This window comes from Pyxicephalus adspersus, chromosome 2, assembly GCF_032062135.1.
Source record: "Pyxicephalus adspersus chromosome 2, UCB_Pads_2.0, whole genome shotgun sequence".
NCBI classification, from domain to species: Eukaryota; Metazoa; Chordata; class Amphibia; order Anura; family Pyxicephalidae; genus Pyxicephalus; species Pyxicephalus adspersus.
In genome coordinates, this window is record NC_092859.1 from 80,633,056 (window position 1) to 80,659,075 (window position 26,020).

Genomic DNA, 26,020 nt, shown 5'->3' on the forward strand with positions numbered 1-26,020 from the left:
ATGTAAAGATCCTGGTAAAAAAACAATCCAATCCCTAAAATTCAATATTTCATATTTCCCGGACTAAGAGGTAGTGTTTTAGATCTAAAAATATAGGTAAAATATATATACAAAACTCCCCCCAATTATGTCCTTCAATATCCTATCACTAATAAAGTGTTTTTAATTTAATTCTTTAGTAAAATAAAATTTCCTATTTAGTTACCATAGTAAGTGGATCACAGAAGAGATTACAAATAATTACTTTTTTACCTGTATATCATTACAACAAAAGCCAAGGTCCACAGTCAATTTCTGAACAGTTTCATGTGCACTTGCATATCAAAAGATCTGTACTCCAGTAATGGGGTTTGGATTCTGCTTATGGGAAGTCCCACGTGGAAAGTGATAATAATGCAATGCTTGTTGTGCACATAATTATACTGAAAGTTGACTGGGGAAAAGACTGAATCCTTCTTGATCAGTCAACCACGTGATTTGCCTTAAGATTTCCAGCAGCTATGAAAAGAACCCTTAAAATTTGCAAATTAAAGTAGTTCATTACCCTAGAGCCTTTTAAAAAATGAGTGAAGATTTCCTGCATATTAAAGAAATAGGAATGAGATAATTCACTGCTGTAAGAGAAAAACAATCCAGCCACGAGGGCTCAGTCTTATAACCACAATTTGAGGGAATTTGGTTTGCTTCGAAATGTTCGAACATGCAAGCATTCACACTATTTAACTTGTTTGATTAAAGAATTTGCATAAACCAAAAATAAAATATTTAATTACAGCCTGTATTGGCAAAACTTTTTTTTTAACAGATTGGAAGTGAAAGAATTGGTTTTAACAGTTGATAGGAGTTTGAGAGATCTATACACAAAGCTGTCTTTGCCTACTTTCTATTTTCAGCAGAAAACAACCACATTTTGCCAGGTTTAAAAAAATCACATTGTGCAAATATGTGAGCTGGCCCTGCAGCTTTCACTTTATAGAAACCCTGGTGGAACTGTAACGGGAGAAACCAGACTGCTATATTAAAGTGCATTTGTATCTGATATTTTAAATGATTCAATAAGATTTTCCATTTAATATGGACATTTTGATTTGACTTTACCCTATATTTTCCCGGATTTCCAAATTCCTACATGTTGAGCTGGTAAATAATATAAAAGTAACAGGGTTTAATACCTTTTATTACTTCTTAGCCTTGTTTTCTGAGTGATTGAAAAATGGCAAACATACTTATTCTTCCCAAAGGTGAACACATGAACAGCTTACATTAATGAATTAAGAAAGCAGAATACATTCCATGTAAAAATGTGTTGAAATGCTGCAAGCACTATTTGTGTACTTCCCTTTTTGTGAGCCGGCATGCATTTATTTATAATTACACTTATTATTATACAGATGACTGAATCGCTATGTGACCATGGTTCACTGCACACTTATTAGGAGGCAAATGAAGCTGTATGACATAGCAATGCAAACAGCAACCCTAAATACATCAGTTTTATAAAGAGGTTGGCTAGGTAGATAACTAATAAAACTTTTAAATATGTAAATGCAAACCAATTTTAAACTCTCTTTTATGGAAACTTGTAATGTCATTGTTTAAAATAATTAGGCCTCAGACAAAATGTAATATATTAGCCTAGGTTATGCTTTTTCTGTTGTAGCTGCCAGCTCCCTCCAATTGTCCAATTGTCCTGTGTAGCAGTTGCTTGCTTTTTTCCCCCTATTAGCGAGGTGATACAAAAGGAGTGAAGAGTTTTGACAACTTAACCAATGCAAATAGGAGACAAGTAGGAAACAAAAATCATGTTTACTCACAAAGCAAACGCCATGTCATGAAAAACTATAGATTATGATAAACCATTATGTTACGGTTACTAGGTGATGTGGGTTGTTACTTTCTGTCCAATTACAGACTGGAGCATGGAAGTTAAGCTAAAGTTAACTGCTATGAGCACAGATTTTAACAGAAGAACTCATTGCATTTGTGTGTTTGCAGCTCTTTCTATGACCCTTCTATGGACATTGCAGAAAAAGACAGAAGAGATATTGTTGTATGACACATACACACTAAAGGCAGATGAATAAAATGATTGGGGTATATTAGGAAACAAAAGCAGGGTTGGTTCCTGTATTTAAACCTACCCTGTTTACTGATATTCCATTTATTATAATTTTATTGAGATTTACAATATATACTTTGTTGTAATATTTATATTTAATGCTAAATTGTTATGAGAGTCACAAGAATAATACAGTTTTTGCCAGTTAGTTTCAAGATTTTTGTATACTAAAAACGGTAATATGGATTTATGGCTGACTCCTTGTGAGGCCTTGTCTTTGTGTGGACAGTATTGGCACAATGTTAGGACTGCCATACTGGAACTGTTGTACTTTTCCAAGGCCCCCCTAGAGAAATTAAAGGCAGTGTTGACGTTATTTTGTATTGTACATTTTCCAATGCTGGGCTAAGTTTACAAATTATGTCTTTGCATATGAAGTTCAAGGACACACAGTTCAAGGACAGTTTTGGAGAACTTTATAACATTAGGCTTAATTTGTATAGAACAACTACCATATTCACTAGCTATTATTTTTAAATGCTGTACAGTACTTGGAATGACTTAAAAAAAAAAAAACTACCATACCATGATAAAGCTTATACGAAATTTTAGTGATTAGGTTTACAAATACCTGAAAAGTTGACAAAATGTGTTTACACACGCATATACCGTGACAACACAGCAAGGTGTGATTCACTACCTAATATTTCTATTTGAAATCAGCAATACTACATTAACTGCTGGGAACTCTCCATGGTGCCATTTTTCTATTTTATGAGCCATATTAGCTATACTGCGCTCAACAAATCTTCAAGTACATTTATCTCTCTTGTGGTGATACATTAAAAAAATATATTAACCCATTATACAACATAACTTTTAAGAATTATCATACCGTGGTTACATTTTATTATATAATTTAACGATATAATCAACCTGTTAAATTATCTCTAAAATTATGAGCAAACAATACCCACTATAAAGTTTTTATTGCTGTCTGTTCTTTTTGGTAAGATTTTGGTTTACTTTTGAATACAGAAGAAAAGGCTGAACCCATCTAAACCCATTGTAAACATTACATTTATACTATTAACATTATTAAATGTTAACAGTATATATGTGAGGCTACAAAGTACAGTATGTTATACTTAAGTAAGAAGTTGCATCACTCTAACAATAAAATATAGGAAGGAGGCATAGAGGAGACTCAAGATAAGTCATTTGTCAGGGCAGTAAATGGATGAAGAAAGTTCAAGGTATAAGAAAAGAAGGAGAAAGATTAGTAAAAAGGTAGCATGGCATGAGTGGATTGAGGTGAACTTCCATCTCTAACTTGTTTAGGAAAGGTAATTGATCCATGGGCTCCATTTCTTATAATAAAATTGTACGTTTAGTATTGATATTGCAAAATAATTTGTTGTTGATCATATTCCAGTTAAATTTAAACTAAATTGATCCATAGTAAGGGAGGGAGACCTCCATAGTTTAGCAATAGTTATTCAGGGGGATAGAAGGATATAAGCAATAAATGGTAAGGGTTAGCCAATCTTACTAAATATAGTACCAGCAGATGTTTTATGGAGGTTTTATTTGGGTGACAGAATAAATAAAGTTATTAAGTTTCACCCAGAATCTGCAGCTTTTGGGTCAAGCCAGGTATTTTACTTTAAACAATAGTGGGACCTTCAGCAGCTTGGCTGTTTTGTCACACATTGATAATAATTAGATGTTAGCAGATTGACTAAATGCTAAAAAGACAACAAAGTCACAAAAGCATGATGGAAGCTGACTGGAAGATTGGAGAGAAAATACTGGGTTTCATTGCAGGTGACATTGACATTCAGAACATTTCAGATGCAGCATACAAGTTCCTGACTGGCATAGTCTTCCAGTATAGGAACCATAAAATTTGATTGACAATACTGGTTACAGCACGTTAATTACAGCCTTAATTAATACAGCAGTACAACGTAAATTTTTAGATACAAACTTTGCCGGAAGAACTGGATTAGCTGCCAAACAGCTAAACCCGATTTTGAACCAATGTCAGGCTCTCTCGCCTCCTTACACTCAATCAGCCAGCCCAAAAGCATACACTTTTTGCAATAAATACTCAATTTAGCTTCACCCAACTAGAGAAATTTGACATCCAGTATATACCATACAAGCATATTAAAATGTTATAGACAATATCAATATGGTGTGAAGAAAGTATGCTAAGGTAAGAAAACCAGCTGCCTTTGTATTATTTAAAATGTCATAAAAGAAGATCAGACAAATAAGCTTTTCAGTTCATTCTTTACACATTGCTTTGTTGGAGAAAAAGTGTTAGGTCTCAGTGTGCATGAAAGTTCATTAGATGTTTAGTCTCCAAAGCTTTATGTCAGTTATTATTATAACATGATTTCCAGTCATTACTTAAATGTAAAGATGCTGCAGATACCAGCCAAGAAATTTGCAAGGTTGGTTACAGTCTTTGACAATACTCCCATTACTTTGAAGACTGTGCATACTATGTGCTGACATCCTACTGTGCTCTTCCACTGTACATTACTTTAATGCATATACTGTACCATTAGGTGCACTGTAAATTAAATGAAGATGTGTTTGATGCTTGCAGATTTAGGCTCTGAATGGATGTATGTCATCCTTGGTTCAAAGGCTCAGTTTCCAAAAATACATAGTAATGATTTTGATTTCAACAAGTCTGTTTCATAGCAACAATATAGCTTTGTATGCCCAAAATAATTATTCTAGAGCAGGGTTACAGTTCTGCTGCAGTTTTACAGATGAACAGATTTTAATTCTTTGATTTGTTTAATCTTTGAAAAATAGGAGAGATTTATGTATTTGCCTGATAACATTATCCTAATGCAATGTAGACAATAGTGTATATTTATAGCAACCCACCAAAGAAAAAATGCAAAAGAAAATATAAGTGGGTTTTCATATTGTGTCATGTTCATGTATGTGACTGAACAGGTGACAAAACTATTTCTGTCTTTGGGGTCTGGGGCTGCCAAGAAGGTGTGAAGTATCTATTCTTGTATTGTATAAACATATTGTTTTCTTTCATTATTCCTGTGTTTATGATCATATTTGATTGTATAGACTTATATGTATTGGTTTATATTCATATTGTCTCATCCATTTGGTATTACACATTTGACACGTACACACAGATGCACTTTTCCTAATCCAGAAATGCATAATGAACTTTTTAAAAGGTGAGTATTTTTTTTGAGTATTTTTATAATACACAAGAAACCAATTCTGCTTTTAAAAATATGCCATTTTAAACACAAATTATCTTCAGAATGATAAATGGATTAACATGCAAACATGGAAGTAACAGGTAGCAGCTTAGTAAGCAGTTCTATATAAAACCCCAAGAACTCCTTTGTGTTATTGGGAAACAATAGAAATATCTAATTAACCAATAGTGCATGTAAAAGTTGAAGGGTTCATCTATCACCATATTCTATAAAGAACCAAGTAGACCTAATTAAGGACCTTTCCTTTCATATACTGTCATCTATACGCAACATACCCACCTAAATCTTTTGAAAGTTGCATTCACCTATGTATTACTATGTAGACTGGATTATTAACATCAATTTATTATGTCATATTCTTTCCCAAAAGCATTTGTTTGGGTGAACTTTTTCACCAAAGTGGTAAAATTGATTAAAAATATAAAATTTGAATAAGCAGGACAAAGTGATAGAAAATACTAAGTGCAAGAAGAGAAATGCTGAATTCAGTAACCAGTACCGGTAGCAGTGAATCAATGAAGAGTTTAATTTACAATTGGGTCACCATATAAAACTCTCAAATGTACATTGTTCTACATGAATATGGTAAGTGTTTTTTTTCATTAAAAAAAGTAAAAAAGACCTACCCTGAAAATAAGACCTAGTGTGTTTTTGGAAGCCCAAAAAAATATAAGACAGTGTCTTATTTTCGGGGAAACACGGTATCACTTGACACTAATCTATTTTATGGAAGCTTTGACAGTTGCCCATTACCAAGAACTGTAAATCAGGATTTCATTAGTATGCAAGTACTTCTTTAGTATTCAGCCAAGAAACTGCTTAGCTTTCAGTAATTGAATACATGAAAAACTGGAGATTGAGACCTTTTGTTATTTAAAATGTCTGGCTACCTGCCAAAAAGGCTAGTCATACTGCCGCACAGAACAGAATCAAAGTGCTTCCTATAAGGAGTTCTGTAGGTAGACAATCTTTTTTTTTTTTTTTTATCTGCCGAAAATGTTAAAATACAATCACAATTCCCATTCCATGGAGGGCGTAATCTTCTTCCTTCTTCTCTTCCTGGTTTTCCATTCGCAGCCATTTGTCATTCTGTAACCCCCTTTTCTTTTATCTTAGTTTAAAGGCATCTAAAACCAAAAATCCCTTTTTTTTTTGTAATTTTGGAGTAGTGATGGGTTGGAAACTTTTTAGGATTGTGTTGCTGCTTATATTTAGCATTTAGCATGCTGCTTGTATTTAGAATATTTAGCATTTGTTTGGGTGAACTTTTTCACCAAAGTGGTAAAATTGATTAAAAATATAAAATTTGAATAAGCAGGACAAAGTGATAGAAAATACTAAGCAATAGGCCACAGGCCTATGTTTAGCCTAATTCCTCAATTCATCATCTGGTTTTTAAATAAACAACATAAATATTTATTTAGGATATTACATACCTAGTATATGTGTATATTATTCAGAATAGCTAGTGACAGAATAAAGTTATCATAAATACATTTTTCTCTGCCCAAAAGCCAACTTTACACAAATTTCAATATACATATACACTGGGTAACGGATGCTGTTCCCATCCACTAAGCTGAAGATGCATTTACTGTAAACTGAGCAGTAGCCACGGCAGTTATTGTAAATCAAAAGATCTGATTTCCTCCTATCCTTCCTCAATGAAAATAGGTTTTTATTTTAATCTATGTCCCCACTCATTGACAAGAAAGACAAATCTACCCAACAAGGGAGCAAATACCTGAACAGTCCTGACCCTGTTCTTTTTGACTTTTTATTGTCATGGATAGATCTTGTGTATTGTTTTTTTTTCACTATCATTTCCTTCAAACAACCTTTGTAACAATACTAATAAAATTCCTTACATGATGCCCTTTTCCCTGTAATTGCCATCAATTTACTGGCTCTCAAAATTACAACTTTTTAGATGCTGCTGTCAAAAAATGTACTTGACAAAACGGTTATAAACACTGTTCATTATAAAGATATACAATTACAAGATACACATTTTAAAGAAATACAAAAAACATAGTTACTTTTGTACTTCCTATGTTTCAATAATTTGCAGATAGAATGAACTCCTGATTATTTAAATGCTAATTTTTATTGTTTATTTCTACTTTTCAACAGCATTTAAACAATTTTAATTCTTTTGTTCATTTTAAGTGTTGAACGATAATATAGCACACAATTGTAAACATTTTTCCAATGCTTTTTTTCTAGAATCATAATTTTAGAGTCTTTTTAAAACGGTATAAAGTATATAAAAGAATAAAATGCAGCTTTTTATTTAGGCTTAAATCACAATAGTAAAAAACTGCAGCATTTACTACTCCAGGTGCCTACTGGTAACCACTAGGCACCCAGTAACCACTAGGTTTTCAGGCCCCTGTAAATGCCTTTGCAAGCAGCTGCAAAAGTCTAGCAAATCAGCGTGTGTGTTTTACTTTTATTAATATTATTTATTTATATATTCATTTTTTAGCTAAAAGTAGTTAAAAATACAACATACTTGGAAAATCAGTGACAAGCAGTTCCAATTCAAGGATATAGAGGTTCAAGAGGTAAAGGGGGTCATGTTTATTTTTTATTAAAGGAACGCTGGGAAATGTAAAAAATAAATGCTATTTTAGATTTTACATTTTATGTCCATGGATAAAAATAAAATTGTTTTTGCAATACAATATTACCAGAAGAAAGCCTTGTGTGTCCCAAAAGAACAGATAGAGTGTTTTTTTTATTTTCAGTAATAAAAGATCATGACAAAGTAAAGTTGGTTTTCAATGAAAAAATTGCTCTAATGCATATGGGATGTAAGAGCTGAAGTGGTTAAATTAGATTTTTCAGTTACGTATGTTTATATAGTTTTAAAACAAAAAATATAAATTAGTATGGAGGTCCTCTTTCAATTTGTGTGTGGGAGTAATGAAAATAAATGAATAAAGGTTTGGTTGAACTGTTTTGTTTTTTTTCTGAAAGTCACATACCCCTATTGCATGTCATATATAAAAAGATTCAGAATTCTAACAATAATTCATCTGCATCTCATCACTGAACCAATTCTCCAAGCTCCATTCCCATGTGTATATTTCATCAAAGCAATTAAAACACAGCACTTCTCTTTTAGAAAATGTTATGCAAAATTAGTAAATGCAATGTGTCAGTCTGGTCTAATTTTAAAGAAGATGTTTGTGCTTGATCTAATATTTGGATGCAGACCTAATGAAAACCAAAGGTCAGAACCTCTGGTCTTGAACTTTTTTCCACTGGGGCCACAGAGAACAAGAAAGATCTGACAAAGGATCTAGTTCATCTGCACTATATCCAAGATGTTCACAAATCACCTGTACATTGTCAAATGTAAAACTCTTTACATCATCCACAATCAGTACAGTTTTGATTGTGATTTCTATTCTTCATCGGTTGTCTGCTGCACAAATGATCCCTTCGGGTCCTTAATGAACCCAGCACAGAATACTACAGCATAGTTAATTTGCTGCTGAAAACCACTATGTTTGATAGCATAGTTTAGACATCAGGATGTCAGTATTAGCGCTGACTTCCATTCTCCAGGCATCATGGAGTGACAGGTATAACTGGGACACACCTTGGTGGAGGGATCAAAAGATGTACTTTTATGTAAAAGTGACTGGGCGGCTTTACAGCCTCCAGCTCTACAACTTGTAGACAAACTGCAGCTGTACAACAAACATGAGTTTGTTTTATTCTTCATGCTGTCAGAAGCCTCATTGTAAACAGTGCTTTAACTTCTGCCTCAGCATCTTTTTAAAATGGTGCTCGGAGGTAAAGTAGTTAAAGGTCAATATATCAAAACTGATACGTCAGTAGAAACAGGCTATAGGGTTTGATTTCCAGAGCTCATATAAAGGTAATTCACTATACATACAGGAAACCTTTTGGGAGGTAAAGACAGCTTTTACTTATGTATTTCCTCTACATATTTCTATGTATCCAGTGGTAAAGATTTAGACAATTCTGTCCCACAGCACAGCTATATCTTTCAAAGAAGGAATCTACATCTTCGTATTGCTGCCATTTTAGTTCACTGACCATAAAGTTGAGTTTGGGAAGAGACTAGTTAAAGGAGAAGCACATTGTCTCTTATCTCCGTCACCCTATTTCCTTGATCAGCAAGCTCCTTGCACAACTATTTAGCTCCCTAAGTTGCTTCTGCTTTCCATACTGGGTCTCTATAGGAGTGATAGAGAATCAAGGTAAAGGTGGGTTTGGATTCTTTTATCATTAGCAGCAAGATCTGTGTGTCTGGACCCTCAAGAGTCCAAGGTCATGTCAGAGGAGGAGGCCCCAGGTGCGGATCAAAAATTGTTTTCCTGAACAGTAAAGTTTGCATTTCAAAGATAAAGTGTTAGAGCCGGGATTTTTTGTACTATATAACTGTTTATAGGTTTTGGGTGTATATGAGCCCCTTTTCAGCTTGTGCACCTGCCTAAGCATGGAGATAAAGGCCCAATTTGGGGATAATAATAATAATGGGATGCCCTTTGCCACCTCCTTAATGTACAATAAGCCTGTGAGGTGACATAACGCATAGAAAGAATGGACCTTTGTATGCAGGCATGTAATGTACAGAACACATGGTAAGTCATGCTGACCAAACCAAGTTACCAATATTCAAAACATTAAATAAAAAAAATGTTTAAGACAATTTTTCATTCTCGTGTTTTTAGCTCTTTGTGTGAAATATACACTTTTGTTTTGTCAAAGTTGAATCCCCTAACATCTACTCTGTCTGCAATGTAGTTTAAGAAAGAAACCCATGGGAAGCCCAGAGTTGTACACGCAGCAAATCAGTCGGCCTCACTGAGCCACTATTATTCTAATTATAGAAACTGTTTAGGGAAAAAAAACTACTGGCATACAAGTATGCCCGCCAGTAAATGTCACACCACAGCACAAGTACAAATATCTGCGAATCATGGAAAACTGCTCCTAGTCACTGTAAAAAAATAGGGCACAGTCTGAGTGAAATGTAATTAAAGGATGGAAACATTTATCTAGGCACCTTTTACAGCGGACAGTGACACAATTACATAAACAACAGTGTCTGTGCAGATCTAACACATACTGTATCAGCTTCCTACTGCAGCCTCCAATCCTCGTGGCATGCAAAAATATTTTAACGTGCGGTATGAATGATCACTGGTGAAGAGTTGCTGCAACTAACCAACATAAAAGGTTCCTCTAAATCAGGGGTGCCTTTTTTGGCTTGCAAGCTACTTTTAAAATGACAAAGTCAAAATGATCTACCAACAATAAAAACTTGGACTTAAAAACTCCTGTGCATGGTAGAGTTTTTTTTTTTGAAAGGTAGGGCTCCGCGATCTACTCACGTTGCCTTTTGCGATCTACCGTCAGATTGTGATCCACCTGTAATTTGTCCGTCTCAGGTAAGTTTAAGTGACACCATTGATCTTTTTGGCTGTCTGTAAGGGTGATATTCATCCCACTTGCCAGCATTCCTCTCACTAATTATCCACTGCTAATGTAGTGTGAGTTGTAAGTAATTATAGTGGTAGTTTACTAAGACATGAGAGTTATCAAAGGTTCCCTTCTTTTATAAAAGGCAGGCAAGGCTGATTTACTAATACAATGGTATGCTTTAAAAAATGTTCCCTGTAACATGCCAGGAATGTGTTCATGCAAACTTACTGTTTTCAGAAAAGCAAGTAGAACAGTCTTTAAAGTCATTTTATGATTAAGGAAATTTGGCAGCTGCCAGTTTGCTAGCATTTTTTAAAGCTAATTTTAGGAAATAGCAATGTGTACAGAATGAGCAAAACTATAGGAACAATAAAAATAAGGCATCACATCTAAAGCAAAGCAGCAAAGGGACGGCCATCATGTAACATATCCACCTATCCACTCATGTATTGCATTCTCCATCATGACAGCCCTCCATCCTTTACATTATTTGGGGAAATTCTTTCTCAAGTGTTCATACAAATAATGCATTTTTTCAGGTTTATAGGTTGTTGGATGGCAGAAAAGTGGAAATAACCTTCCAATTAAAAAAAAAAATCTGCAACCAGGATGGTCCCCTATTGCAGAAGGGACAAGTAATGTAACTTTACTAACCTAACTGCAACTTTTCAATTACGTTTTTTCTCCATTGTGAGCTATTGTTGTACTGTTCGATGATTCTTTACTGAATACACAGAACCTCAAGGTGTAACCAGTAAAGAATAAGAGAACTCCAGGAAAGGTTTACCACTGACATACTTTATACTGGTTTTTACCAATACCAGACAGCAGTTTGTATAAACAGTTATAGACTGTACAGCACAAGTTTACACTATTCCGGGTTACTCAGCTATACCAGGTTTATCAGAAATGGCAAATCTCATAGGAAGAGGGACAACCTTTTCTTCTTGCCCCTAGTATCTCCTCCCTGGACTGGTATTTCCTGCAGTACAGCAAAAAGGATGCCAAGAAGTAAGACTTACTTATAAGCCATTTCCCATCCATCTCATTGTGGTTACCAGGCCTGCAGAAGCCCCAGGATACAAAATTACAGACGGCCTGTTGTTTTAGATACATTTAACAGTTTCTGTTTATTTTTCAAGCCCGAGAACAGCTGCCCACCTACACACAGGCTTCCCTTTCAAAGGTTTATAAATGTGCCTGTTATTTAGCTTTACTTTATCAAAGTGTGACTCTTCAGCTTAACGGCAGGAAAACAGAAGTGACCTGAGGCTTGACAGTTGCTGTGTGATTCAATATACTGTGCCAAAGAAGAGCCCAAAGAGGATTGTCAACATCTGCCAATATACTGCAATGTATTCACAAAACTCATAGATAGAGATCAGGTAGCATACAGGGCATCATATGTACCTTTAGGTGACATGTGCTTCCTGACACTCAAGCTCATAAGTAGACACACAGGAAGTAGAGCTAACATGGCAAATATATATCTTTGTCAAATAAACCTTTTTAATTTATGTTTAGACAAATGTATAAAACATGGCTAGTTCTCATTAAATACGACCAAATTTATAAAAGCACATTGGTCTTCCTGGAAGAAGTCATGGCTCTATGTAGCATGTTTTAGGTATTTATTCATATACAAGCAATTAGTAGTAAAACCTCTGACCATGCTAAAATTAAATAAAACTAATCTGTAGGCAAATGTCAACACACGTTCTTAATCATTATTGCATTGGTAAATGTATTTTCTTTAGTGCAAGCAGAGTAACTATCTGAATTTGACTTGGTATTAACCTGTTGTAATATAAGAGCTCTGACAGCCAAGGGAAAACGAAACAGCCAGGTGTGCTGCAGTAGGGAATCGTTTGGTAAAGATAAGCACTGGGTGGACAAAAATAGAAATATTTTTGCAGGTAAAACAAATCTCAAAGGTATTTTTTTCTGTTTGCTTGGGGTTTAGTCTTAAGATTTAGTAATAATCTATTCACACTTAAAGCAGAACTAAACCTAAAATTTGAAAAATGTTAAGCAGTCTGGTTCTTCATGGCAAAAGGGACAGGTTATGTCTTTTCTGAAATAAAACAAACCTATCTGCCCATTCACAATCTTTTGTAAAATTATACTGAACTGTACACAGTTGAATACGATCCCAGTGTTGCTGGATGGGGGGAATAAATGGACTCCCCTGCACGTGTGTGGGAGTTACTGTACATCATAGTCAGACCAATCAAGATAGCTAAGGAGGACCAGGTGACAGTGTTGGCAATGGTAAAAAAGTGGGGAGAGTGGAACTTATTTAAATAATTGTGAACAGATATGTACGTTTGTTTAATTGCAGAAGAGATAGGCTAGGTATCTTCTGAAATAAAGAGCCTACTGCTCACAGTTTTTTTTTAGGTTTAGCTCCACTTTATTCCAGCCCAAAAGATTCCTTTATCACAAATGCGGGAACTACATTTTTATTACATAAAAAGGAATTTTAGCTGCATGACATACCTGTGGTGCTCTCCTACCTAGAGCCATCATGGCAACCTAAGCGGGGGCCTAGAGCCTAGCAGATGTCCAGGAAACTTAGCTAAAACGGTCGTGCTTTTGCAGTAAACCAAGGGAATGTGCTTTTAGCCGAATATGTACCAGCCTATAAAGTCACAAGGCAGAATGCACTTGTAACGTATTAGCATTGAATGGGGCCAAGACAGATAATGCAAATGGCCTGTACAGTACTCATTATAAATGTCTATTATTAGGATGGAAGGGAGGGGGGCAAAGCCTGTTCTGCCCCAATCCATCCTTGTCTACTATTCACTGTAACCTTTACTGTATATTAATTTCCTATCCTTTTGAGCCAGTCTTTGTACATCATTGTTATCAATATATTACAGTGCATGTTATGTGCGGCTGCATTGCCAAACTTTTTAAAGCAGTAGTAGTATTACCATTATCTCAACAAGACAACACTTTATAACAAATACAATAAGAAAACAGAATGCCATATTCTACAGTATTAGTTGTTCCGGCTTCTCCATGGTCATACCACGGTAACTTATTCTGCGGCTTAGCAAAAATAGTTTTTTTTATTCTGTTACATTTTTAGAACTGCTTATTCAGAGCCCAACTGCTGCCAACACTTGAGCGCGATTGTATATAAAATTAGAGCTATTATGGGATTTTTGCGGCTCAGTATGTAGATAGAGTGACAATGCAGGTTGTACTAATCCCACCGTTAGGGTTCTCCCGGTATACTTGTTGAAGCCGTAGATATCTAACAAGGGTGGTACTGCCCCCTGCTGTGCAAGCACAACCCATTATAGATTCATGAATGTGTTAACACTGATCATAAACACAGCAGGGATTTTTTTTTCCCCTAACAATGCTTTTGCTCCAAATACAACAAACCCTCCATGCGTCATAATAATATAAAATAAGCATCACAATCCCATAAACTATAGCCTGTAAAGACACTCAGGACGCTTTATAAGCTATTATTATGATTTAAACAATGGCCCTTTAACACCACTTTTTGACCTTTAACAGCAATGTTGTAGAACAGTATTCTCCCATACAAAAACAGTCTGATAATCTGTAATCTACATGATATTATACACAAGCAATAAAATGTATAGTTATAGTTACATTACAATTCAGAATAAAACAACAAGAACATCAACAATGTTTCTAAAGCCTGCAACATCAAACATACATACCTGAAAAGCGTAATACCTGGTCCCATTTGGAGGATGTACTTTAGGAGATCCAGAAACTGTGTTCATATCCGAGAAAATCATTTCTGATGTCACGCACAATACAATCCACAAAATGATACAGATGCTGGAGAGGGATTTAGGGTTCTTTATAAATCCTTTCATGCATTATGGGAGGCTACTGTACATTATAAAATCTGCCCCATCCTTTCCATGCAGAAACATTTATAAGGTTCGATTTTCAGCATTTCTATGCTGACATAAAAGGTCTTCTCTCAGCCGCCACTCTCATTTGAACCTCACAGGGCATGTAAAAGCAGTTACATAAAAACACATAGGGAATCAGATGGAGGAAAAGAAGAGCCCTACAGTACATGAAGCTTGCACAGAATCTGGCAATGCTTTGGTCCTGCCCATCTGTTCTCAGTGATAATCACCTCCCCTCAACCACAGTCTAGCAAAGTGATTATGCTAAGCATCCTAGCTAACCAATAACACACAGCTTCATCGACAACGTGTGTGTGCTCAGTGTAATGCAGGGACCTATTGTGTCACGCAACCTGAATGAAGTGACACTTTATATTGATCCCAGTGAAGGCACAGAAGTTGTAGCTACCATTCTGCCAGCTTTGTGGATTTGGCAGCCAGCAGCCTTTATTTAAAGCCGTATTACTGAGTTAATTAAAGCAATAATAAGCATAACACTGAGTGGGCATATAGTATTAATCACTAGTTAAAAAAAAAAAACTTACAACCAAGTGTAATGTCTATTGCACAGATCTGTATAAGCATTTTCTGACAGCTGGCGAGTTAAAGACATTGGCAAACACATTCACATTTGTGAATTTGGACAGGATCCACAGTGTTGCAGGTTATCCGGTAAATGGAAAAAAAAAACTTATGAATGTATGAAACAAATGTTTTTTGTTTTTTAAGGCGTAATCAGTTCTTTGGTACATAAAGACATTGATCTACAAGCTTTAAAGCAAGGGAAAACCCTGTCGGAATGTCACCCTACTCATGTATATTTAAAAACAAAGCTATATTATTACAACTTATAAATTCTTGGATTTTGACTGCGACCATGCCTGTTCTCCGTGGTATTGCACAGTATTTTAAAATTAATACTTTCCTATCTGCTTGGTAATTCTGCTTCCTCTATATATCTGACTCACTCCAGACAGGGCAGGGGGTGGCGAAAAACAGTATCATACTGCTCCAAACCTTTCCTCTCTAACTGCAGCACATCTCAGAATCAGAATCTCAAAGTTATAAAAAATGATCTGATTCATGCCATTTTGGCACTGTAAAAGTGTAATTAATATTAAATCAGTGTATCATATATTATAAATGGAGTATGCAGAATACAGTCGCTGTTCTCCAATTGGTCCCCAACGCATTTCGCCTAAAAAGGCTTATTCAGGGGTAACAACAACATGCAGTACCAGATGTTTGGATGATATGGAGAGATTGAATACACTTGTAGAGTTTCTCAGAAAAAGCAAAAGTTTCAAATGTCCTTACATATTGACTAATTAACTATCACTTATTTGGGAATTTGGTGTGTCATTATTATAGGGCAATTCACCTTCTTGAGAGAAAGAGCTGTCATTGGAACAGAAAATTAGAAAAAATCTTGTGGATGGGTGTAGAAATTTGTTTAAGTGACAAATGTTTTTCCTTTTAAAAAATTACCTTTCATACTGCTGTGTCTCTGGGAGAGACTTATATATCTCTATTGATGTGTATAATAAAATGTGCTCTGCTCTGAACCCTCATTTTTACACTAATGACTTAAAATCCTAGATCCCAAATGCATGTATATTATATTATAAAACTACTGCTAAGTGTCATTTTTTTTTTTGTTTTGCAGGATTGTTTTGCTAGTAAAACATGTTACGTTTATGAACAGATGCCTCACTGCAGAGAACAGGATGTCTGGTATAAAACTGAATATTAAACACCTTTTACCTAGCTTTATGCATGATATGATCTGATATAAGATGGCACAATTAGATCTCCATTCCTACCATATTTTACAGATCATCCCAAAGCAGTTCTTTACAGAGCACTGGATAGAAATATTTATCTGTCAATAACTAAGCCTGCATAATACATAACCTCAGTGCAGACCAGGCTTGGCACTTCTCCTTTGATCAAAAGTTTATCAATATTAAATTGCAAAAACAAAGATATGCCATGACAGGCCCTTTCAAATTAGTAAAGAATATAATCAGCTCTTCTGTCTTCAGCTAATATAATCAGCTATAAACGTTTTTTCTTATCTGGAAGAGAAAGTTAATATCTCACAGTAAAATATTTTCCCATATTTTGGAGATAAAATATTTTTTTTCAATGATCAATCACATTGTGGTTACACATCTTTTAACATTCATTCATTGTAAATAACACATCAAAACAGATGTGGTGCAGCATATCACAAAGCATGGCAATGCCATACTGGGCACGACCTTGGATATACGTTGTGCATCTGAAATGTAATGTCTATGCTCGTACATTGGAAGCCCAATAGAAAGGTGTGAACTATCCCTTAAAGCAATATTGTACAAAAAATCCAGGGCTTATTTTAAAAATCCCGCACTTAATTTTAGGTAGAATATAGTAAAATTAATTACTAATTATTAAAATGAACCAAATTAATGATCCCCAAAAAATTGCCTATATGTAAATTTTTAATAAATGCATACCTGCAATAACTGTATGTGTTTATTTATCTGTGTGGATACAAATTTCTATAGGTCATACACACACACCATATGATATACACACACATACAGTACTATATAAAGTATCTTTAGGTGTTTAATGGATGTTTTTCTGCGACCTTGTAAGGTTACAAAAAAGATCAGGAGTAAGCCTACCGGCAAAGGAAGAGCTCTCTGCAGCAACATTTGACACATTTCCTAGAGTGTTGGATGCCTGTGTTTCCTCCTGTGACACGTGATTCCATCCTCTGACCCCTAAATCACTGCAGGTCAACTCCTGTAGTTCATTTGTTGTTCGTTTTAACCTTAGAAATGTCCCACATGACTTCTTTTAAGCCTCAACCTGTGTAATTTTATTTATATTTTTTTTTATTCCCAATGAATAACTGCAGTTTTTAAAGTCCTAAAAACAGAAAAACCATAAACTGAAAAACTGTGTTAAACAGTAGAACTTCGCTTATCCGGCACCCATGGGGAATGGCCGGATAAGTGTAGTTTCCGGATAACTGAGGTTACTATGAAACTGAGGTTTCTCAGCCATTCAGCACTAGACTTCAATGGGAAGATTTGTCCCCATTAACCTCTGGTGCTGAATGGCTGAAAAAAGAGAAACCCTGATGACGACTGAGCCATATTCAGGGTTTGAGCTTTTCTAGCCAATCACAGAGCGGAGCAATCAGCGGGGCTCTGCTCTGCTCTCCTGACAGTGCCGCTTTCTTGATTGCTCCCGCAGCCCTAGTGGAGCTGTGGTATGTGTTCTTGGATGCAGAATACATGCCATAGCTCCGCTGGGGCTGCAGGAGCAATCAAGAAAGCGGAGCTGTCAGATGCCAGTTATCTGAATTTTCTGGCACCCTGCCTAAAATGAGCACATAGACTAAAAGTCTGAGTTTTGAAGCAACAAAAGTAAAGTTACCAAAAAACAAATTTAGCACTTCAAAAAATAATATTTTGTCCCATACACCACCAATTTGTCACATTAACCTTTTTAGCTCAAATTCCCCAAAAAATTCTACTAGAAAACAAAGGTGCAAACCAAGGAATACACTGTAGCTGTGCAATATAAAAGACTGAAATATCAATATTGTATCATAATATAATACAAATAACACCAAACTATTAATAATAATGCTACCATTTAACTTGTCCACAAAGTGCATAGGTCACCATGCAAGGAGATGCTAAACCCAGAAGGGTTGCGTTCATTGTTGGGTATCCATATTAATGCGTCATAGCATGCACACTATGGGCACAATGCTTTATAACAAAGATACTACTTTATAATTTAGTTATATGACAGCAATTTTAAAACTATATTGGACATAGTTATTTACATTTTGTTTAAGTAAGTATACTTATCTTGGTACATCAACTGTAACCTTGAACCTATTTTTTATCAATTTAGCAAATATGAAATGCAAGTTTCACAATTTTTCATTTAAAAATTTGTGTTGCTTTTGATGGTCTGAGATCACATTTTGTATGTTCGGGCAGCGTAATGTCATGTTAAAAGGACACAGATCCGTCCATAGAGGAGAGACTTTATTTGTACTTTATTCTACGTTATAGAAATATTTTATATACATTAATTTAGTGTGGCACTGGCTTTGCTTCTTTTTACATAAATATTTTTGAAAGTTTTGCACAATCTTTTTTACAGATTATTGTACTTGTAGAGCAAATGTTTTGTATTTGGCAGATCAAATCTGGTCTAAACCTGGTCTAAATCAAATGTAAATTGCTGGATTCTGACATAGTTCCACCAGACGATCAGAGTAATGGTGTAAAACTAACATTACTATTAGTTTAATATCACTGTCACTGTATTGTGCAATAAACTTGGCATTGAAGGAATCCTCAGTTACACCGCTTCACTGCAGTAATGCACATTATTTGTGTTTGTGATGCATTGTTACCAAAAAGCCAGTACATTATCTGTACTGGGATAATGTGGAAATTACCTCTTCTTAAAATGCTCATTGAAAAAAAATGGTAAATGATAACTGGACAGCTGTCAAGCTAAATATTTATCTTCAATACTTTGAGTCACTAAGGTGAAACAAGTATGCAGATCATAAATTCTGACTACACTTTATATGCTTCTTTTTAGGAAGTCAGTGGGCCTGATTTATTAAAGGCTGGAGAGAATACACTTTTATCAGTGAAGCTGGGTGATCCAGCAAACCTGGAATGGATTTGCGAGCAAATGTTTTGAATCATGGACCAGATCCATTCCAGGTTTGCTGGATCACCCAGCTTCACTGATGAAAGTGTATCGAACCTTGGAGAGATTTATTAAATCATACTCAGTGAATCACAGTACTAAATTAAGAGACAGACAGGACCAGGGAACTAGAATTTCTAGGAGGTCAGCAATGAAACCCCTATATTGCACAGTACAGGCTTATTTTAAAACAAGATAATAATAAATTATGAATCAAACTTTAATGTGCTGCTGGATTGGCAAGGAAAACATTTGTACACAAATCAATAACAGACATTGCTATCTTGGCTATATCTGAAATAAAGACATGGATAGTCTTCACCTAAAAAATGCAGAACTTACAAAATATTTTGTTATACTCACTTATGTTAGCTGCATCAGTAGTTTATAACACAATCCGCTAAATAAATGCAGTATTGTCAAGTGTAGAAAATACCATACATAGAACAACAGAATAACCACAGATTGGTTTATGGAGGACATGGCATAGAGACAAACTAAGCTGCCTTGTGAATATGCTGTACACTGCTACAAATTTCACTTCTAAATTTAAACACTGATGCATAAAAAGTAATGGGAAGCAATAACTGAACACTGAAAATTATTTTACAACTGAACATACCAAACTGCCAATAATCCTTCTGTCACCTTTAGATATTTACAAAATATGAGAATCAGTTGATTTGCTTCAGTAACTACAGATGTACAGTTATAAACTCATATTAGGCTGTGGACAACAGGGAGTTACATTCATTTTTATTATATTATCGGCCATGTGAAAAGCCATCTAGCTCACCCGCTAAGATCAAGTTTGGGAAATTGTTACCTGTTCATACTGTGAACCCCATTTCACTGGTTTATTCAAAATAATGAATGGGGCTTTATCTGAGAAGAAAAGAGAAAAACGTACAAAAGCAAAACAAACAGTAAATGTCAAAACCTCTTCTTAATGGGGTTGAATTTGGGTGGGTTATGACCGATTATTGGTACTATTTATTGCTGTATATGTGCATATATGGATTTCCTTCATTCTTTGTATAAAAGGAAATATTGTTACTTGGACATAAGGTTTAGGAAAATCTTAACAGAGCCAGGTTCAATGATAAAAACCTGATAGACAATTTTATAGTCTTTCGACAAAATTGTCCTGCCAACTAAAATTATAAGTAAGGCCCCTTTCAGACTTGACAATGTTTCCAGGAAGTTAATGAATCTTTCGCAGTCCTCAAGCAGCAACCACAACTGCTTTTAACCACTTTCTAAACGCTTAGAGCAGCTGTTGAAGGTGATTGTATTCAAGCAAATAGTAGCGGCTGGTCAAAATGGCCAAAAGCATAATTTTGTGTTCAGCAGGGTTGGAAGAGTTGTGGACATCCACAGGTCTAAAATTTGCTTAGGAGTCAATTGATCATGTAATGGGAAATTCCAAATTTTTCACACTTTATCCTTGTGTGTTAGTTTGATCACTGGTGTGTATTTCCTTTTCCTATACTATAGGAATTTCCTATGAAAAAACCCATCTATGGTAAATCAAGAGGAGATTACACTTGTAGGACACATTTGTTCATGTCTGAAGCTAAGGAGGAATAAATAATAACAAATAAAATGCACTACATTACAAACATTCTCTACTACAAAAGATTTTGGTTACCGTATTTTTCGCCGTATAAGACGCTCCGGAATATAAGACGCACCCTTTTAAAGGAGGAAAATCTAGAAAAAAAAGATTCTGAAAGATTATTCCCCTTCTGATCACTCATGTGCCATTCATACCGGTATTCCCCTTCTGATCACTCATGTGCCATTGATTGTCCCCTTGTCTGTGCCATTCAAATTCCCTTCTGATCATTCTGTGCCATTCAAATTCCCCTTCTGATCACTCATGTGCCATTCAAATTCCCCTTCTGATCACTCTGTGCCATTCAAATTCCCCTTCTGATCACTCTGTCCCGTTCAAATTAACCTTCTGATCGCTCTGTGCCGTTCACTTACCTTTTTTTCCAGTGTACGGCAGTTAGGGCAGGGATTAGCAGGGGGCGCTGTGCCGGCTTCTTTCGCTCTGCACTGCAGCCAGGAGGAGACACACGCTGCAGCCAGCGAGGAGAGGAGACACACGCTGCAGCCAGCGAGGAGAGGAGACACACGCTGCAGCCAGCGAGGAGAGGAGACACACGCTGCAGCCAGCGACCAGAGGAGACACACGCAGGATCGGGTATCGGGTGAGTATCCTATTTTAATTATTTTATAACACGGTATTTGTCGTATAAGACCCACCAGCTTTTCCCCCCCAGTTTTGGGGAAGAAAAAGTGCGTCTTATACGGCAAAAAATACGGTATATGCTTTGAAATACTAAATTTGATTTCCAAAATGATGTAGAATTTACCTGTTGACTCTTGATCTTCCTTTATCATGCGTTTTCTTTTGTACTGTCACTCCTACATACCTGGCCATGCTTTAACTGCCCTGCTCAGAAAGAAATGTGCGTTTTACCCTTTCCTGTTTTTTATACTTAATACTGGGTCATTGTAATAGTCCACAAAGATATGCTAATGCAACGTTAAACCTGACATTTTTGCTTTTTAGTTTTAATCAGTCATATCTCTAGGAATAATTGGGTAGTTTCTGGCCAGTTTTATAGCGCATACACAACTACTGACTAAACTGTGCGTAGGCAACAAGTATCCTTTAATGCCACACAACCACTGGAAGCTAAATCCTTGCCATGTCTATAATCTTCATAATTCACTTGTGAATTACTCATGCACCAAAATACTTGATGCAATAATAATAGCTTACACATTACAGGTATATCTGAAAAGCCTACAGTTACTGCACTGTGAAAGGCTGAAGTTAAATACCAGTTTTAAAAACATCTTGTGCTACCACGTATAATTAGACGCGTGATTCAGAGTCATGGAGCAGGCTGCTCTTACAATAAATGACAATGTAAGCAGTGTACAAAGCTTTCATCTAAAAAATTTGGCACTGCTGTTTTGGTTATACATTTGTGTGTGAAGACTCAGTATTTAGAACTCACAGGGAAAGCTTGTCGATTTGAATAAAATTGCTATAAACGCCATGAACTTGGTAAACCGTAAACCCGTGTTTCCAATAAGATACAGCTTTGCCCTCTTCCAGCAATTTAAAATCATGATAAATGGTGGTCCAGAACCAGAATGTGTGTTTTCTGATAATCAGTTATCTCATCATTATGTTGTGATAACACTGTGCAGTCTTTTGGAGTTTAAGATGACTACTAGCTGCCAGCTGCATCCATGTCACCCAGAAAGCAATGACACCCAAAGAAAGACCCTCTTCCTATGCAGAAGATAACGGGCGAATTAGGGCATAGGAGAACCAGACAAGTAAAGGGGGTTTAGCCTAGAGGAGATTATTGCACAGAACTTTACATATTAAACATGACCAGTTTTTACACATGGCGATCCTGCTTTCTTCATAGTAGTGCTGTGAAGTACTTTATTGTTTGTTACATATCATACAATAATGTAAGTCACTATTTTTGAAGCCATGCCCTCATCATATGCATGTATAAAGCATATCTTCCTGTGCAAACTCTTTGCCCAATCTGCAAAAAGTTACAGACATAACAGGACATTTTTGAGAAGTTACAGATGGTTCTTCTGTTGGGGACCTAGGGGTCAAAAAGATGCACACTATTGAGGTGTGGGCAAGGTAAAAGGGGTGCTTCCAGCAAAAATGATATGTAGTATCAATCGCATGCAAATAATGCCATAGACAGGCAGATTTTACCAACCAGACTTAAATCGGAACAACTTGCAGATATCAACTTGAGACAGATTTAATAAATAGGCAGAAACTTAAGGGACAGGCAAATTTACTAGGAACAGGTATGACAGCACACATGCTAATTCACCAGTATCAGAGTGTTTGGTCTAAGTCCTAGTTCTCATTTGGCATAACTATTATACCTCTAACAAAAAAGGAAGCAGAGATTCATGTGAGTGTTGTAGAAAACTTTGATCTGTAAAGCAGCAAAGCTGGATAATATATTGAACAGGTGGATGTGCATAACAGAAGTGATGCCTGGGCTTCAAAGTTTGGATGCTTACAGATCTAGTCCTATATAGCTGACTATAGTCCAACATTTGAAATACTTCCTTCTGACTTGTAAACTTTTTAAGAAGTCTTTAGGGACTAACTAAAGAGTAGGGACTAACTAAAGAGTATGTAGTATCTGCATATTGTTACTGCATTCAAATTGCCAGGTCTGTTTTTTGGGAAATTGCCAACATAGCTGTTCAGTTTACTGGTATAATGTACACATAAAGAACCAAATTAGGTTACTATTTAAGGCACAAGATGTATAGGAAATAAAATCATTTAACTTCACTAAGCCAAATCCTTTTCCATTTGAGTCTCACACATTTCCTGCACATACAGGGAAGCAGCACTATCAGTCTTAGCAATCCAGAAAGCCATGTGCAGGACTAGTTGTGGCTATTTAATATAGGCTACAAATATGTGAATCAGCAGTGACAAAGTTGATAGCCATGCCCCCTGCAGCATTTTCCTACCCTTTGAGTTGCAAACAGTTACCGCCTACATGAAAGTGGAAAAACTGCTTTCCATTGACTAGAAGTGCAGCATTGTTGCCACCCCATCAGCTGTATCAAGTGAACTTACTTGACAGGATCAACAGGTCTTTATGGGACTTTGCAAGGGGGCCAAGAGAAACATGAGTGCAGATGATAATAATTAAGTGCAACAGCACCTTTTATTAAGGAGACCATACTTTAAAAAGACTTAATCACCAGACATTTTGGTTCAACAACAATCCTAGCATTAGATTATGTGTGCATTTAGCACGTTTATGCATAATTTTTGCTGCAAAAAACCCTTTAATATAGACATACAAAAACCCTGTGACTGCTGATTGGCACCACCATTTTGAATGTGATGTCAAAACCTCAGCAAATGGAAGGCTGTCACTTCTATTCACTTCTGCATTGGCAGCTAAATAATAGGAAGCTAATAAGCCAGCACAATGAGTAATTAGACATTGCAATACATGGTATCAAGCACACTGGACGTGGTATTCAGGGCCAGCATTGCATTGTCACAGCCTGTTTGGTATTTTTAGGATATAGACAGCTTTGCTTTGTGGAGAACTGGGACACAATGGGCCTGATTTATTAAAGCTCTTCATCAGTGAAGCTGGGTGATCCAGCAAACCTGGAATGGATCTGGTCCAGGATTCAAAACAATTGCTAGCAAATGACTTTGAAGATTTCCATCCAGGTTTTCTATATCACCCAGCTTCACCAATACAAGTGTATCCTCTCCAGCCTTGGAGAGCTTTATTAAACCAGGTACAATGTTTTATTGCTTTATATGTTTACCAATAAACAAATAATTAAAGTAGCCAGTGTGTAACTGTATTGTTTATGTGGTTTATTGGAAAAGCTACAGTGTCCAAGTATAAAGTGTCAAACTTCTTTCGATTCTTAAGCATCTTCCATACACTACAGATTTTTAAGGGCACAGGCGAGATGATGGTTTCAATGAGGCAGGTAAAACAAAGTGACAAACCGTCATCACCTTGTCCTTGACATACCATATTTTTAGTTGATGCTTATTTAAAGCTGGCTATATTTCATGGTGTGTTTCATGTCAATTTGTTGACATTTGGCTTTGAATAGAGTTAACGCTTATCAGAGAAGCTGGCTGAGAACTGCGGTGTTAGATTTTGATTCCCCAAGGGGACTGGCCCTTGAGCACCATGTCATTGATGAAGATGAAGATACTGTCAGTGAAGCAGTGTATTGTCAGCATGATTATTTCATAGCTAGAGAAAAGTGGAATTTCCATGCTCCTGAAAATACTGTAAATTTAGAAAAATAAATCTGAGTCATCTAAGGATAAACAATAGAAGTGTGTAATATATTGTGATAAACACTAGCTGGCACCATAAGAGAATGTGTGCATAATCTTGATGTGTGTATTTGTTAGGTGTTTTTTATATGCATTTTTATACAACACTTATGTCCCCTATGTCTAGTTTGATGTAATTTTCATGGCAAAATGCAGGCTGTCAGGTTGATCTTTTTATTGGAACATAAAGGTTTACACATGATACAATATGTTTCCTACGCCCATTTGAGTTTAGGAAGAAACTTGGCTCAGTTGTGAAATATTTTAAACATTACAGAACAAGATCTGAACTTAAAGCATATTTAGAGATACTTTAAGATAAGATTGGCCTGTATGGTCAAGAATCAAAACACCATTTGTTAAGATCTGTGATTATCTGTTGACACTCATGCAGTAAATGTAAATGTCATCCAGACCATAGGATGTTTTATTGAGGGATCTTAGTATTACGTGGAGGGAGAAGATTTATTTTATCAATTTATTCGGCTCCCTGCATGCACTTTTTCTTCACTTGGGCTCTACTTTAGTTAAAATAAACAGGAACCTGCAACAGAAGATTTACAAAACATGGGTTCCTGAAGTACACAACCAAAGCCGCTGAACAGACGGGCAGTGGGGAGACCTGGCAAGTTAAGGCACCACATTGATTAAT

General features: G+C 35.9%; 1 protein-coding gene across 1 annotated transcript in view; it reads right to left on the minus strand.

The window, feature by feature from the left end:
• Window positions 1-14,890, minus strand: part of PPFIA2 (PTPRF interacting protein alpha 2) — a gene marked incomplete in the record, with an annotated part of 101,759 nt that extends 86,869 nt beyond the window's left edge. Inside the window, 1 exon segment of the mRNA XM_072399014.1 lies at window positions 14,508-14,890. Coding sequence (XP_072255115.1) covers window positions 14,508-14,669 — 162 coding nt within the window.
• Between the last annotated feature and the right edge of the window lie 11,130 nt (window positions 14,891-26,020).